The sequence below is a fragment of the Sinocyclocheilus grahami genome, unplaced genomic scaffold (assembly GCF_001515645.1).
Source record: "Sinocyclocheilus grahami isolate Dianchi unplaced genomic scaffold, SAMN03320097.WGS_v1.1 scaffold700.1, whole genome shotgun sequence".
Taxonomy (NCBI): Eukaryota; Metazoa; Chordata; class Actinopteri; order Cypriniformes; family Cyprinidae; genus Sinocyclocheilus; species Sinocyclocheilus grahami.
The window spans coordinates 494,902-510,070 of record NW_015505879.1 but is presented as its reverse complement, the minus strand read 5'-3'; the positions used below and the strand labels follow the sequence as shown (position 1 = coordinate 510,070).

The following is a 15,169-nucleotide window of genomic DNA, read 5'->3' as shown; positions in this document are numbered from 1 at the left end:
AAAAAAAGTAAGAAAATCCAGACTATAACCTGATTAATTCATTTGTTTACGGTCCAAAACCTAGCTCACTCAGCGATACACGTTGTTCGGTAGTCTGTATTAAAGAGGTTGTAACTTTTGTTAAGGCACTATTTTTATTCAGACATTAAACAAGTGTTGTTCTTGCACCCGCTTGCTTTAGTTGATTGCACATTGTACCATATGGACTTCTTGTTGCCCCAGAGGAGAGCTAATAAGCCATGCTAGGTTTTCTGGCTAAACATACACTGCTCTAGCAGTAACTTCCCCACAAGCACCCCACAGTCTAGGAACAGAAGGAATAAAGTCTGACAGAGTAGAAAACTGTAAGCTGCATTTCCTGTTTTTGAATGTTTTTAATAGAGACATACTTGCAGACTGCAGGGGTGCTGCCATTTAGAAGAGAAAATGAGCTTCTTTCAACATCACCAGGGACACGTTAAGAAATGTAACAAAGACCACATGTTTTTAACAGTTTAAAGGGTTTCTACTCAAAGGCTGGCATTTCAACAAAGCTTTGCTGTAAAACAGAAACATCCTAATTAAACTTAACATGAATTACAATTCAATACCCATTTGAATTATATAACGTGACTTTTTTTTTAGAGAACCCAAATATTCAAGAACAATTGGTATTTTAAGAACGGAAAAAAAGCAATAATGCGTATGACATTAAGACTCATTTTCATAGTTTAAATGGAAATGTAAAATTATATTTAATATATTTTTTGAAGCTTATAATTTAGGTCCCTTATCCTCACCAACGATGCATATACTTGGTGAAAAATACAGTAAGAACAGGAATATTATGAAATATTTCTAAAATTTAAAATGTGTGTTCTGTATTAATGTAATTTATTTCTGTGATGGCAAAGCTGAATTTTCAGCAGCCATAACTAAATGTCTTGAGTGTCACATGATCCTTCAGAAATCATTCTAATATGCTAATATGACACATGCTCAAGAAACATTTTTTTTTAATTATTATTATTATTATAATAATTGTTGAAAACAGTTTTGCTGCTTTCTATTTTTGTGGAAACGGTGACTTTTTTTCCCAAGATTTTTTGATGACTATAAAGTTCAAAAGTGCAGCATTTATTTGAAATAGAAATGTTTTGTAGCATTAGGAAGTGTATTTACTGTTACTTTTGATCAATTTTAATGCATGGGGAAAAAAAATCTTACTGGCCCCAAACTTTTAAATGGCAGTTATACATCTATAATATGTTTATCTATACAATTATTCTTGTAAACATGTACAGATTTTTTAAGAAATTAGGAAATAAATAGGGCCATTTTTGATTTCATGTCGACTTTTAACTAGATATAATCACACAAACCAACATTTACAAAACAAACAATATTCTTATTGTACATTGGTTTCCCACAGATGCTGAGATGTGTCTTTTTGCCCCCGAAGAGAGCATTCCGTCTGCTTATTCCAGTTCACTTGAATGAATAAATGGCTCTAAATGCATAGCAGGGGTCCCTTCACTTGGCAAAGTGGTTTTCCAGACGGGCCCTAAAACGATCCCCCTTCAGATGCAGCGACTGAAGACAGATGCTGCACTGGTCACAGGTTTGAGCAGGCTGATATAATTATGCTTAGAGTTAACAGTACAGCCACTGGTTCCTCAGGATTGTTCATTAATCCAGAAACAGAGAGACAATTTAGAAATAGAATACATTCCAAAATCCTTATTATGAAACAAGACAAAACACACAAGTTACCCATAACTGATATAAGACACAAGCTATGGTTGCAGTGTAAAGAAAGAGAATAATAATTCCTCTGCAGGGGAAAAACCTCCTCAATACATTCATAAGGAAAACATTTGGAGCAAAACCATGGAAGCTGAGAGCAATTTTACAATTTTCAGGACAGTTATGATTCAGGCTGACATTGATATCCAACATCTGCGTTAGTTAATGGAAACCCTCACATATGTGAAGTATCAGGGTTCTCAGTTAAATGTTACAGATTCATGAATTTAAATGGACAGTAAGATGGGAACAGTCAAAATTAATCTTCAGCATACAGATGCGCATGTCTGGATGTCGAATAGTGATTTATGAACAAATGACACGCTTGTGTGCAATATCCTTCAATGAATCCAATCCTAAACACCAGAGTTCTGTTTATACTCTAGTGAATATGAGATCTGTCTCTTCAGCAGTGTTTAGAGAAAAAGAGATTGGACGAATGATGAGAGTTGCACACAAGTCTCAGTTGACACTGTGACACAGAGGTTATACTAAAAAACTGTAAACTTTCTAAAGAAAATGTGAGCGCTTACCGATGCAAAACAAAACCATTCAAAACTAACAAAAAGCTGTTTGGTTTCAAAGTTACTTCTGTGCAAGCTGTGCTTAAAATCGCTTATTCCTCACAAATCGCTTTTTCCTCACTAAATTTCACCAAACTTTTGCTTATGGAACTGCAATAGAAGTCTATTGTTGTCAGTTTTATCACAAATCTTTTAAGTGCTTCTCAACAAACGGCATGATTTGAGGCATCTTTCATGTTCATAGCACAAACAGTGAGGGACAAATTATGAGCCTTAATACACAGGGTTAAGGGTTTGTTTAAATCCATAACCTTAAGAATGAACAACAATATGCTTGCCTTAGCCAAATAATGGAATCCCATTTGAGCAATTACAGGGAGTGTCTATTCCCATTTGTTCTTATGATCCAAACACAAAGGTGAACTTCAAAGCAACCATCTTCAAATAAAGCTGTGTTTTTGCTATTTCTGATTCAGTCCTACTATTTATCTGACTCCCTGCACAGACGCTCTCTATTAAACAATAGAACAAATTTGGCTTTTGTCTGTCTGAGAAATCTTAGATATGGAAAAAGCAGACTTCCCACTTCTCTTATAAAATAAAGCTTAAGAAAACAGGCATTGTTCAGGTACAGACGGAGAGAGACAGGAAATGTGTCTATTTTCATTGGGGCAGCATACAGGTCAGCAGCAACATTTTCCTTTCGGTTCTTTTGAAAGACTGCACAGAAGACAAAAACAAACAACTTGATTGAGTTGAGTTTTCAGTCTGACACTTGCAGTTTATTTCTCAGATTATGCACGGGAATTGGTTCATGTGTCATCGATGGGCCAAGCATCTGGTTTTAGTTTGTTTGTGACAATGAGCTTTGAGAACTTCTAGAGAAGTTTTTCCATGATAAAACTAAATGCAGCTACAAAATGAACTCAATCTGGAGTCAGACTGGTGAGGACTTCACATGCATTTTTAACGCAAACTGCCCTACAGCCATGACAGACTGGTCTACATTGCCCTGCAGCACTGGAAAGCATTTACCAGACTTGATTCAAACCCTCTTCCTTTGTTTACGGATGTGTCTCCCTTCCCACAGGATTAGAAAACAAAAAGAAGGAGCAAACAGTTGGACGAAGTTCTCTGCTCTTTAACGATCAGTTCATTTAGAGCTGTGAAAAGTGATTACCAGGGAAAGTTATTCAAAGGTCAGGGAAAGCAGGAATTAACCCTTGACTTGCCGTGTCAGAAAATGCTATAAGAGATAAAAATCAATCCAGGGGCTCAGTGCACATTGGCTGAAGCCAATTTGAGCTAATGGGAAGAATTACCGGACAGGAAAAGATGACCTAACCTTGTTCCCATGACCATGATGAACAACCTACATTCACTGGCATGGGACGTCATAGTGTACATACAGTACAACAGGGTGTGGTAAATTAAATAAACATACCATCCTCACTGGTGTGGGTCTCTGCTCCTCCATCTTGATCAACCTCCTCAAGAGCTCCATGTTCACTGTATGGACTCTCACTGCAGAAGATAAGAGGAAATAAATCAAGACTATTATTTGACCTATTATAACTATTTTTAAAAACATAGCAGATTGTGGCATTTACAGCATCTGTAAACCAAATATTTAATAGTCACATGAGCTTAAACACCTTTTGTTCTAAAATAAGTTTTGTAGATGATTAAAATAGCTTTGATTTGTTTAACATTTATTAGCATTTATTACCCTAAGATGCAAATACACTACCATTTTGGGGTCAATAAGATTTATTTTTTAAGAAATCAACACTTTTATTCAGCAAGGACCAATTAAATTGATCAAAGGTGAGAGTAAAGACATTTATAATGTTACAGAAGATTTCTATTTCTTTTGCTTTCTATTCATCAAAGAATCCTGAAAAAATGCATCACGGTTTCCACCAAAAAATATTTTAAAGCAGCTCAACTGTTTACAATGCTGACAATAATAAAAAATGTTTCCTGAGCAGCAAATCAGCATAGTAGAATAATTTATGAAGGATCATGTGACACTGAAGACTGGAGTAATGATGCAAAAAATTCAGCTTTGCATCACAGGAATAAATTACATTTTAAAATATATCAACATACAAAATAGTTATCTTAAATTGTAATAACATTTCACAATTTTACAGTTTTTACTGTATTTTTAATTAAAAAATGCCACCTTGGTGAGCTTAAAAGACTTAATGACACCCAACTTTTGAATGGTAGTGTATGTATGCATTCCCTACACAAGTAACTGCATACACAGGGTTAAATCACAGCCAGTTTAAAACTCAAGTCATTAGTATTCAGGAGGAGTCGGGCAGGGTGATTGGGATTCTGTCAGTGGCACAGCGTGGTTACGGAGACTGGCACTAATGGCCTTCACATCCTTGCAAATTACCTCTGACACACAGTAAAGCCATTTTAAACAGAGCACTGCCACTCCCGCATGCCACACTACCAAAGGTGAAAATATGAGAACCGGCTTCTGCAAGTTTAAGAAGGGTGGATGTAATATCTGAAATGCTCAAGTACAGATGCTTGCAGTGGCAGGTGTTTTGCTTCAGTTTGGGGGATGAAGACTTGTGGGAGTTGGGCTGCTCTCTTTGAGACAACAAAATCACTAGCCAACACATACACACAGCTGTGGAGCTGGTGGAAAATGTCTCTTTCCTCTTCTCATCTATGTGAATTTCAGGGAGGAATGAGCGTTGGTTTGGCTGCCGATCTTTCCTTACCTTAATGGTGGTAATTATCAAGATGGTTTCAGTCTGTCTCACCTAGTTGAAGATCTCCGAACCCTTTCAGCCTCTAAAAAATGTCCCACCTTCACTAAAGAGCTCACTATCGGCACCTCATCTCTTCACATAATTACCCACACCGAATCCAAACACGGCTCAGATGCAGCTGGGACCGTCACTCTTTAGATCCAGACACACATACCTGTGATATTCAGTGCATTTTAAAAACAAACCTTTGGCCTTGAGCCCGGTATATCCTCACAGAGAAAGAATGAGAAATACAAGGCCAGTTTTATAACACAAATTTCAGCTAATTTATAGTTTGGAAGAAAATAACCATCACAAATATTACACAGAGTTTCTTTGAAGGGATAATTCACCCAAAAATGAAAATGTGGAACACACTGTCTATTCAATGGAAGTCAATGGGGTCCAAAACAACAATGGCCCGTATTGACTTTCACTGTGTGAAAGGGGAAAAAAACAAAAAAACACTGACGAACACTGACACATTTTTCAAAATATTTTTTTTTTTGTGTGGTCCACAGAAAGTCATAAAGGTTTGGAACGATATGAGAGTGACAGTGTTGTTGAAACTAAAACCATTGCATTTTTGGAAAGTGATATAAAGCTGAACGAACATAAAAGTTATATTTAAATATTACATGGAAAAATGTTTGCCAAATCAAATATTCTAATTTCTTTTTTTTTTATTTCAGGTTGAAGCACTAAAATTACCAAAACTAATTGAAATAAAATTAAAGGCAAATAAATATAAGACAAAAATTAATAAAAAGACAAAGCACATTACAAAATTACTAAAACTTTAAATTAAAATGAAAACTGAAAATATTAAAAGGCTACTTTCAAAACATGAATCAATAAGATATCAGTATAAATAATAATAAAATGATGCTGCAAAGTGAGTAAATGATGACAGAATTTCCGTTTTTGGATGACTGTCCCTATAAATGATGCATTTTTGACCTGTATTACTTTTCTTCCAAATCTTTTATAAGGATTTATGCTCCTCTTCTGGATCAACTAGACCTGATCTTCAAAACAAAGAGGTCACACCCTAAAACTGTACTAGCAAAATAAGTGACTCACTATAGTGCTGACTAATAATTTCTTTTATTTCACTCAAGTCACGCCATGGATGTCCGGATACCACTACTAATCCTCAAAAATACAATAAAGTCTAAAACTTTAACAAGCTCAAACACTGTCTCGATTCTCATCACCCACCTACAAGCAACTGCCCAGACAGTTATCACTAAATAATTAAAAACATCATCAACTCATCACAGCACTCACCAATAGTCTCCGCCTGCCATACACTTCTCGTACATGGGGCCGTCAAGCTCCTTCGCGTCAGGAAAGATGGTCTCGTGGTGGATGATGATGGTTTTGATGACCTCATTGACATGGGCCTGGCAGGAGACCTGGTCCTGAGTTTCTGGAGTGGGCATGAGGGTGGGGCCAAAGCAGATGGCCAGGTTATAGGGGTCCATCATATTTTCATCGCTGTACTGGGACAAGCTGCAAGGAAAAACAAGCAAGCTATTAGGACAACTGACAACCAGCAAGTCTGGACTCAGAATTTCTTAAAGATATGGAAAGAGAAGTGATTATGTAATTCTCAGTCAAGTAGCGTATTATATCATCAGCATTTCCGATATCACTTCATGCCTTTTTAAAGCTTTCTGTGTGTTTGTGAGACATTCAGACTTACTGGTTGAGGAAGGCGAACAGATATCGCATGACCACGAGCACTGATCTGGGTACAGTCAGCAGGATCTTTCGTATATACAGCGATCTCTCATACAGATTGTCTATTCCTACAAAAGAGGGAGAAAGAGTAAAAAATATAGTAAATATATATAGTAGATATCTTACAGGATTCTGCAAGTCTCTCACTCAGAGGATTTATTTAGCCTTATTTGGTTTAACATGACACGTCAATGCTGACATTCACATTCATGTAGAGAAAGTGTAGGAGTCCTGAAAGTGTATTTGTCTTGCCATGACATTCAGAAATTATTATTATTTTATATTAAATGCCGTTGTCATTCAAGACACTTAACAGCCTTGAGTATCTTATGACATGCCTCCATCTGAAAGTGTTAATTCACTGATAACCACATCACTGCAGCTCTATTCATAGAGTTACAAGGCTGAGCTCATTAAATGTTGAAAAAATAAATAAATAAATAAAACTTGCACACCTAAAAGTTAAATTCTGTGCCAACCTTGTCATTTTGCAAACAAACATTTCCAATAGCCAAGTCTTACAGGAAAACAAGTTCACTTCTTTTTAACTAAAACTATTAAAATATTTTTGAAAATATTACAAATATTTTCTGAAATTATACACACACACATATATGTATGCATTGGATGGAAAACGTCAACTTAAAAAACTTTCCTCGGAACCTAAGTTTAAGACGAAGTACTAAATTAATAAGACTGAAACAAAAATATAATATAAAATATAAAAAACAAAAAAATAATGAAAATGACAAAAGCACATAAGAAAAAAAATACTAAACTAAAATGAAAATTGAAAACAAAGCAAAAAAATAAAAGCTAATTCAAAATAAACATAAAAAGACAAATAATACTGAAATAGCACTGATTTGTTGCTTCAAATTGCCCATATATATAAATTGCCCAAGTCATATATAAGTATATAGCACATGCACAGAAAGGTCTGTAACCAGGGACATGGCAGATACAGGTATGTGTATCTGTTACACGCTCTCTGATTCAGTGTTTTAACCACCACAAAGAGTGACTTTAAAAAACAAGGCATTTTACTTGAGTTCATTTAAATTAATCGGCAGGTGTGCCGCCCCTCACCCTGGACCGAATGAAGCCGATTACAAGAGCATTAAAAGAGGTAAAGTCTAAAAACTATTCAACTGCTTTTTTTTAAAGAAGCTTAAAAATTCATCCAGAAGACTGGCATCCCAGAAATGTGTGTGAGTATTCCTGCGGCTCTCCTGCAGGAATGTACACAGATTTCACTGGGTTTTCTCTTTGGAGGCATTATAACTCACTTCCTGTCCTCTCTGGAATTCCATTACGGATCTTTGTGGTCTCCTTAGCATAGTCCTCTCAGGCTGTGTTTGGAAGCATACTATTCTACTATCACTATTTCATGGCAACACTAGTATGATGACTGAACTGGACATAATAACAGTTGTGATCTTTCTGATTTCCTTCTTATTTTACCATTTGATCCGACTGCCAATACATTTCTACCAAAATTTGTTTTAAAAAGCCAACAATTGGATGTGACTTGCTGATTTAAATTACTTGACAATTACTTTTGCACAGAACTATCTAAATCTTTGTGTACTGTTGCACATACTATTTTTCAAAATATAGATAATAGAGTGCATACTACACAGTATGCTACTAGCTCATTCCAAACATAGCTTCAGATTAACCACTAGATCTTGACCCCATCGGATCCCACGGGTTGGCTGTGAGACACACACAGTACTTATAAAAGCAAAATCGGCCTCTGTAGAAAGGAATTAAAAACTGATGTGACCTGCTCTCATCCATAGCGCACACAGATCCCCGATTCATCCTCTGATAGCAGCTTAAAATAGTCATGTCACCATTAAAAGATCTGGGCTTTTGAGAATATGCTACTCGTGTTATTCGTCTTACTTCAGCTCGTAACTGGGTTTCCAACACGAATCCTGAGCAAGAGAAGCAATTTAAAGACAAGGCACATGTCTGCAGAAACACAACTCAAACTAATATCCTACAGTGCAGTGAACACACAACTCTGACAGTCTACATATAGATCTGCCGTGGACAGAGAACAGGAGAGGTCGTGTGTTGGAGAGAGTGTGTGGTATGCTGGGAAAGGGTAAGTCGTGTGTAAATGTAAACAGCAGGGAATCCCCATTAGTCACACTCTACAGAATGTCACAGGCACAGGGCCGCACATTGGTCGGGTATGTATGAACACACGCCTCGACATTCCTCCACACGCACAGACAAACAAAACCCACACATGCAAGCTCACGGGCCCTTCATCTAGCGAACTCTGTGGCTAGATTATCTTGACATGTGGCCAAATATTTAGAAAGGCCTGCCATGTAAAGTTACAAGCGATATTTTTATGCTAAAAACTTTTTTGCATGTCAAAATTATTTTTTTACATGGCAGGTAAAACATCAAAGTAAAAGTATCCAGGTCTAAAAATGCTAATGGCATTAAACCATTAAGAGCCGGGGAGTGAAAACGTTTTGAATTTGAAGATCAGGGTAAATTTCACTTATTTTGTCTACTGGGAAATGTGTAACTATCTTCTGTAGCCTCTGAAGAGCAGTACTAAATGAAAAAATATGATATTTAGGCAAAATAAGAAAAATGTAAACATCTCCATTCTGTTCAAAAGTTTTCACCTCCCCCTCCCCTCCCCTCCCCTCATATAGTTGCATATGAGTCCCTCAGCTGTCCTCAGTGTGAAAAGATGGATCTCAAAATCATATAGTCACTATTGGAAAGGGTTCAAATACACAAAAATGCTGGATTACCAAATAATTTTCTGAAGAACAGCAGGCAGTTTAACTGTTCAGGACAAACAAGGGACGCATGAACAGCTATCACTAAACAAAAAAACACAGCTGTGGATCATTCAGGTAACAATACAGTATTAAGAATCATTAAACAGGGTCATTTTTATAAATTCAACTATTATTTTCTCTTGTGGACTATACTGTATGTAAAACTATTTTATATAAGTGAATATAAGTGAATATAAAGTTTATATAAGTGAAATAACTTATTCAGGTCAGTACTAAATAAACAATAACATGCATTTTGTATGATCCCTCTTATTTTGGTAAAATAATTAACATTTTGGAGATTCTGAAAGGGGGATGTAAACTTTTGACCTCAACTGTATATACATATAAAAATACACCATACGCACATAAGTGTAAACAAACTTTTAATTTGGATGTGATTTATCGATTTGACAGCACTAGCATATTTCTATAATTTTAGATAGAATTTAAGACATTTTAAATATAAAATGTAAATACATAGTCATTATTATTCTGTAAATATATATTTTTATATAACATACAATAGTATAATTTAATAATAATTTTATACTTCTTACGTGTATGTTTTATTTAATACAATTTGTTTATTAATATAAACAACAAAACAACTAAAAAGTTGGGACACTGTACAAACTGTGAATATAAACAGAATGCAATGATGTGGAAGTTTCAAATTTCAATAATATACAATGTATGACTCATTTACTGTATGTTCATATTTTTATAAAAAATGTTAATCAACCATACACTGTTCTTTGATAAGAGGACAACTTGGCATAAGAAGCGGCCCAGCTTACCCCACTCCCCCTTAACTTGAATCCTTATTCAGAGCTGCGGATCACAAACATCCCATTAACCCAACAGAAATGACTGAGCATCATGGTGTCATACTGCATTCATTCATTCATTCAATGCAGTGTAGCATCATCTATGATCATGATAAACCATGCTTTCTGAACTCTTTCAAACTCACACAAAGTTGCATTCATGCCAGTTGAAGGACCAGCTGATGCCCTAACGTGTCATGCTGTGGTGGAACACACACTGTGCTGTAATGGAGTGTGCGTAAGGCTTTTAGCGTTAGCCTGAGGCGATGGACGTCTTGTCATACAATGAAGAAAGTCACTGTCCCACTGTTGGGGGCAAATGACTGAGATCTCTTTATGTGAGAGCGCACGATAACAGTTCAAAGCACTGTTAATTCACACTGAGAATCAATGACAGATTTACAGCTGCAGGTCAATAGAAAGCAAAAAAGAAAAATGAGGCACTTACTGACACAAGAGATGAGATCATTGAATCTTTCCTTTGGAAACAGTGGGTTCTCCAAACATCGAAAGTAGAGTTTCAAAACTCCCGCAACAGAGTTTATATCGTGGTTATTCTCTTCATCTGTCAGGGGATCGTTACCTAAAAGGCATAATGTGTCAAATATGCTGAACAAAATATTTATATCTAAAATATGTGTACACACAAAGAACTAAAAACTTCTAATAAACTATTTTGGTTTATCTTGACATTCAAGAAGTGCTGATGTGGATCTATATCAACAAAAAAAATGTCAAGACATCTAGATGTTTTCCCAAGGAAGGAAGTGTCCTTAAATTCATGTCTCATATGACTTATTGAAGACATAAGAGATTCATTATTACTCAGCAGCGACAGCGCTTTTGAAGCTATTTCAGAAACTTGAACTCTGTTACTACACACACACCTACCTCTCTCAAAAGAGTTCTTGATATCATTGACTTCAACTTGAGATCCAGACACTCTGAATATTCCTTGATGCTGAAGGCCTTAAAAATAGAGAGAGAAACCGTGAAATAACTTTATTTACACTCCATTTAAATCCGCTGGAAATAAAGGCCAGTCCATCGTAACCACAGACAAATCCCAACCTCAAAAGCTAAGCCCTGTGCTTTTGAAAAGTTCCCTTTTTCTAATTAAAGATAATGAATGAAGGAGAGAGAGTGCAAGCAGCTTTTACAAAAACATCCGTCAGTCCGGATTAGCTTTTAATGGAAAGCTTGGCTGAGGGTCAGAAAAGATTAATTAAAAACTTCTCTATAGTTCCAGTAAGACGGCCACACACAGACAACTTTCAGAGCTTACAATAGACACACAGGATCTACAATAGTTTACACAGACATATGATACAGAACTTTTTGGACTGAACATCCTCTTGACAGGAAAGCACATCATTTAAAACACAACTTCAAATAGATCTAAAACAAGTCTGTGCATGGCCTAGACTAAGATGGGACGGATTCGGAAGGGGTGCGCAAAAACATGACCTAGCCAGACTCTAAATCAGGACAGGTAGCAATTGGATGATTAGACAAGTTGGAAGGCAATAGCATAACTGTTAACTTCATCTGTAGGCTTTTCGGGTGACAATAGTGTGCTGTTTTTAAGGAATGGTTTAAGTTGTAAGGCCATTACAAAATAACTTACCATACAGGTTGATGAATCGAACACAGCTCTCAACAACTCTTGGTATTGCTTGTCCAGAGTCCTTAAAACAAGACAAACATTGGCAGTAAATCAGGATGTGTGCTAAACAATCACTCTAGCTCTAAATCAACTGAAAATATCCCACACACCATGTATCATTCATGTCGGAAATGAGAAGATAATCCTTCTTGAGCCTCAGACCCTTTTTAAAGTGCACACCTAAGATTATGTGCCTTATCCTGTCTCAGGCAGGAAATAAAATGACAACTTAGATCTGCGTGCTAACATGGTTCTTGAACATGAATGAAGCCAGTGCCACTGTGGAAAAACTGAAATGCTTTAGTGAATCCTGCTATGTGATCGTGGCTGCCTGTTTTGTGGGGTTAGAGCTATTTTGTTCAGCGTTTGGCAGTGCTAGCTCTTACAAGCTTTTAAAAATAATGTTATCTGCTTTTAACCCAGGGAATGTGCCAAGTCTGAACACTGTGAGCGTGCCAGGAACAGAGGCAGACCTCACAGGCGCTACATTTCCCAGCTATGATCAGCAATATGGTGAACACAAAATGTACTGCCGCAAACATGTTTAATTATTAATACTGATACAAATTCATAAATCATAATCGAAACATAGATGGAAAAGACAAGGAATGCTGGAAAACTATCTCTGCATTTTATTGTGCAGAATGTTTACTTTTAATTTATATGAAAAATCTTACAATAATCCAATAATGTTAACCCCTTATTTCCTTATTTTTCACATATTGATTGTTGTATTCAAAATTTTATATTAATACATTTAATATTTAATAAAATCTTAATTCTATGAATTACTTTTTGGCCTGTGTAAAGCACTATAAAATTATAGCGTGAAATGTATTATTATTATGATTATTATTTGTAAAAAGTTATTTAATTTGTGGGATATTCTCTCCATTAAATGAAATAAATCATAATTGTGTGCATTAGGGTCACTGAAGCCAAAAAGGATGAACTCTTGTCAAGCATATGGACACATATACTTTGGGGTCCAAAAGTCTGAGACCACTAGTGAAAATGCTTCTATTTTGCACATTGATAATGTAATACAAAATACTTCCTTACAAATTATATTGTCATAACAATTTGACTGAAAAGTTTAAAAATATTGAAAAATATTTTGTGATAAATATTTCATATTCATTCAAGTTTTCTTAGTTTCCTCGTACCCAGTTTTAAATAGAAAACCCAGAATCTGTGCAGTCTCAGACATTAGGACACCACTGTACATGGTTCACACCTCCTTAGGATTAAGCAAAGGTCACTGGAAGTTGAACTACTGGAAGCTTAGAAAGACATGCAGCAATGAGCTAATTAGGACAAGCCGACTGTTTCTGTACCTGGTGCCTCGTGTGTGAGTTCCGTCGTCCACGACTATGAGAGAAGGACAGCAGAACGAGAGGACAGAGAGCCAGAGAGTGAGAGAGCAGAAAAACAGAGAGAAAGAGGCGATCCCCAGGTTATTTGGTCCCAGCACTACAAGCTACCAACAACAGCCTACAAAATCATTATTAGTCTTCCAATGACACCATTAGCTCCAGCCTCACAGAGAGAAAAAGAGGGGGCATAAACTTCACTTCCACTGCACATCAAAGGCCATGGAAATGGCAGGTCTGCTGGGAACAGCAGGCGGTGTGGGAGTGTGAGAGATGGCCAAGCACGAAATCTTTTGGATTGGCCTGAGCATCTGGTGTTTTAAAGAGAAGCTCACATGGGGTTATACCTAAAAATCTGAATTCAGTATCAAAATCCAGTCAGTTCACTCCTCAGTGTCTATAGGAATATAGTAAACTTGCCCCTTACTCAAAAGAAGAGCTTTTTCACATGCTTTCAAACTGTGCCCTATAGGATTTCTCTGTGAGGTTAAATGTAAAGAGCACTATTAGTGCAAATAATTTTGGAAAAGAATCCCGGGAAATATTGCTGCATGGACATATGCTAAATAATGTTGAATTAAGCAGACGTAAGTATCTGGTCTACTGTTTTGATCTTATTGCTGAATGTACTCTTATCTTTTTAACTTTCAGGTGTATTCTCTCACAAGTGCTTTTCTGTTATGAGAAATCTATAAATACCAGATGATACAATAGATAGATCCATGAATAGAAATACTGATAAACAGAATGACATAATGAAAGAATGATAGAATGACAAAACAACTGATAGCTAGAACAATACATTGGCAGAAAAAATTGATAGACTGACAGAACAGAAGATTCAGAAGACAGAATGGCAAATACAGTATAACGATAGAATGATGGCTAGAATGATATAATGATAGATACAACTAAAGATAGATAGAATGAGAGATAGAGAGAACGGTAGATAGACAGAACAAGAGATAGAATTATACAACAAACAGAATGACAGAATGAAAGACTGACTGACAGAATGAACAACAGAAAGATTGACAGATGGAATGATGGACAGAATATTGAATAGACAGAATAACAGATAGACAGAATGACAGAACAACTGACAGACAGAATGATAAAAAAGAATGACAGAACAATAAAATGAAAAATAGAACAATAGAACGACAGACAGATACAATGACAAAACAGACAGATAGAATGATATATTGACAGACTGATAGAATGAAAGACAGAATGGTGGCTAGACAGACAGACAGAGAGATAGAATTACAAAAATATTATAGAAATATGAAACAATGGCTAGAATGATATAACGAACGACAGAAAGAAAGATAGAACTAAAGAATGATGGCTAGAACGACAGATAGAAAAACAGGACAATAGAACAAATAAAATGACAGACAGATAGAATAACAGAATAAATATAGAACGATATAAAAACAGACAGATGATGTCAGACAGAACAACTGCGAGAACGATATAATGATCGATAGAATGATAAATAGAATGACAGATATAGACATAAAAAAAACTATAAACAGACAGACTCCTAAACATTAGATGTTTGGGCTCCTAAACATTAGATCACTCTCACCCAAAGCAGTTATTGTAAATGAAATGATCACAGATAATAGTTTTGATGTACTCTG

The 15,169-nt window shown here is 36.0% G+C and overlaps 1 protein-coding gene across 1 annotated transcript in view; it reads right to left on the bottom strand.

Moving 5' to 3' along the window:
• LOC107559806 (SLIT-ROBO Rho GTPase-activating protein 1-like) overlaps nt 1–15,169 on the bottom strand; it is a 124,379-nt gene that overhangs the window by 17,475 nt on the left and 91,735 nt on the right. Inside the window, exons 13-18 of the mRNA XM_016243774.1 lie at nt 12,109–12,169; nt 11,373–11,450; nt 10,930–11,064; nt 6,795–6,900; nt 6,377–6,601; nt 3,754–3,833 (exon numbers count right to left, since the gene is read on the bottom strand). Coding sequence (XP_016099260.1) covers nt 3,754–3,833; nt 6,377–6,601; nt 6,795–6,900; nt 10,930–11,064; nt 11,373–11,450; nt 12,109–12,169 — 685 coding nt within the window. The remainder of the gene's footprint in view (nt 1–3,753; nt 3,834–6,376; nt 6,602–6,794; nt 6,901–10,929; nt 11,065–11,372; nt 11,451–12,108; nt 12,170–15,169) is intronic.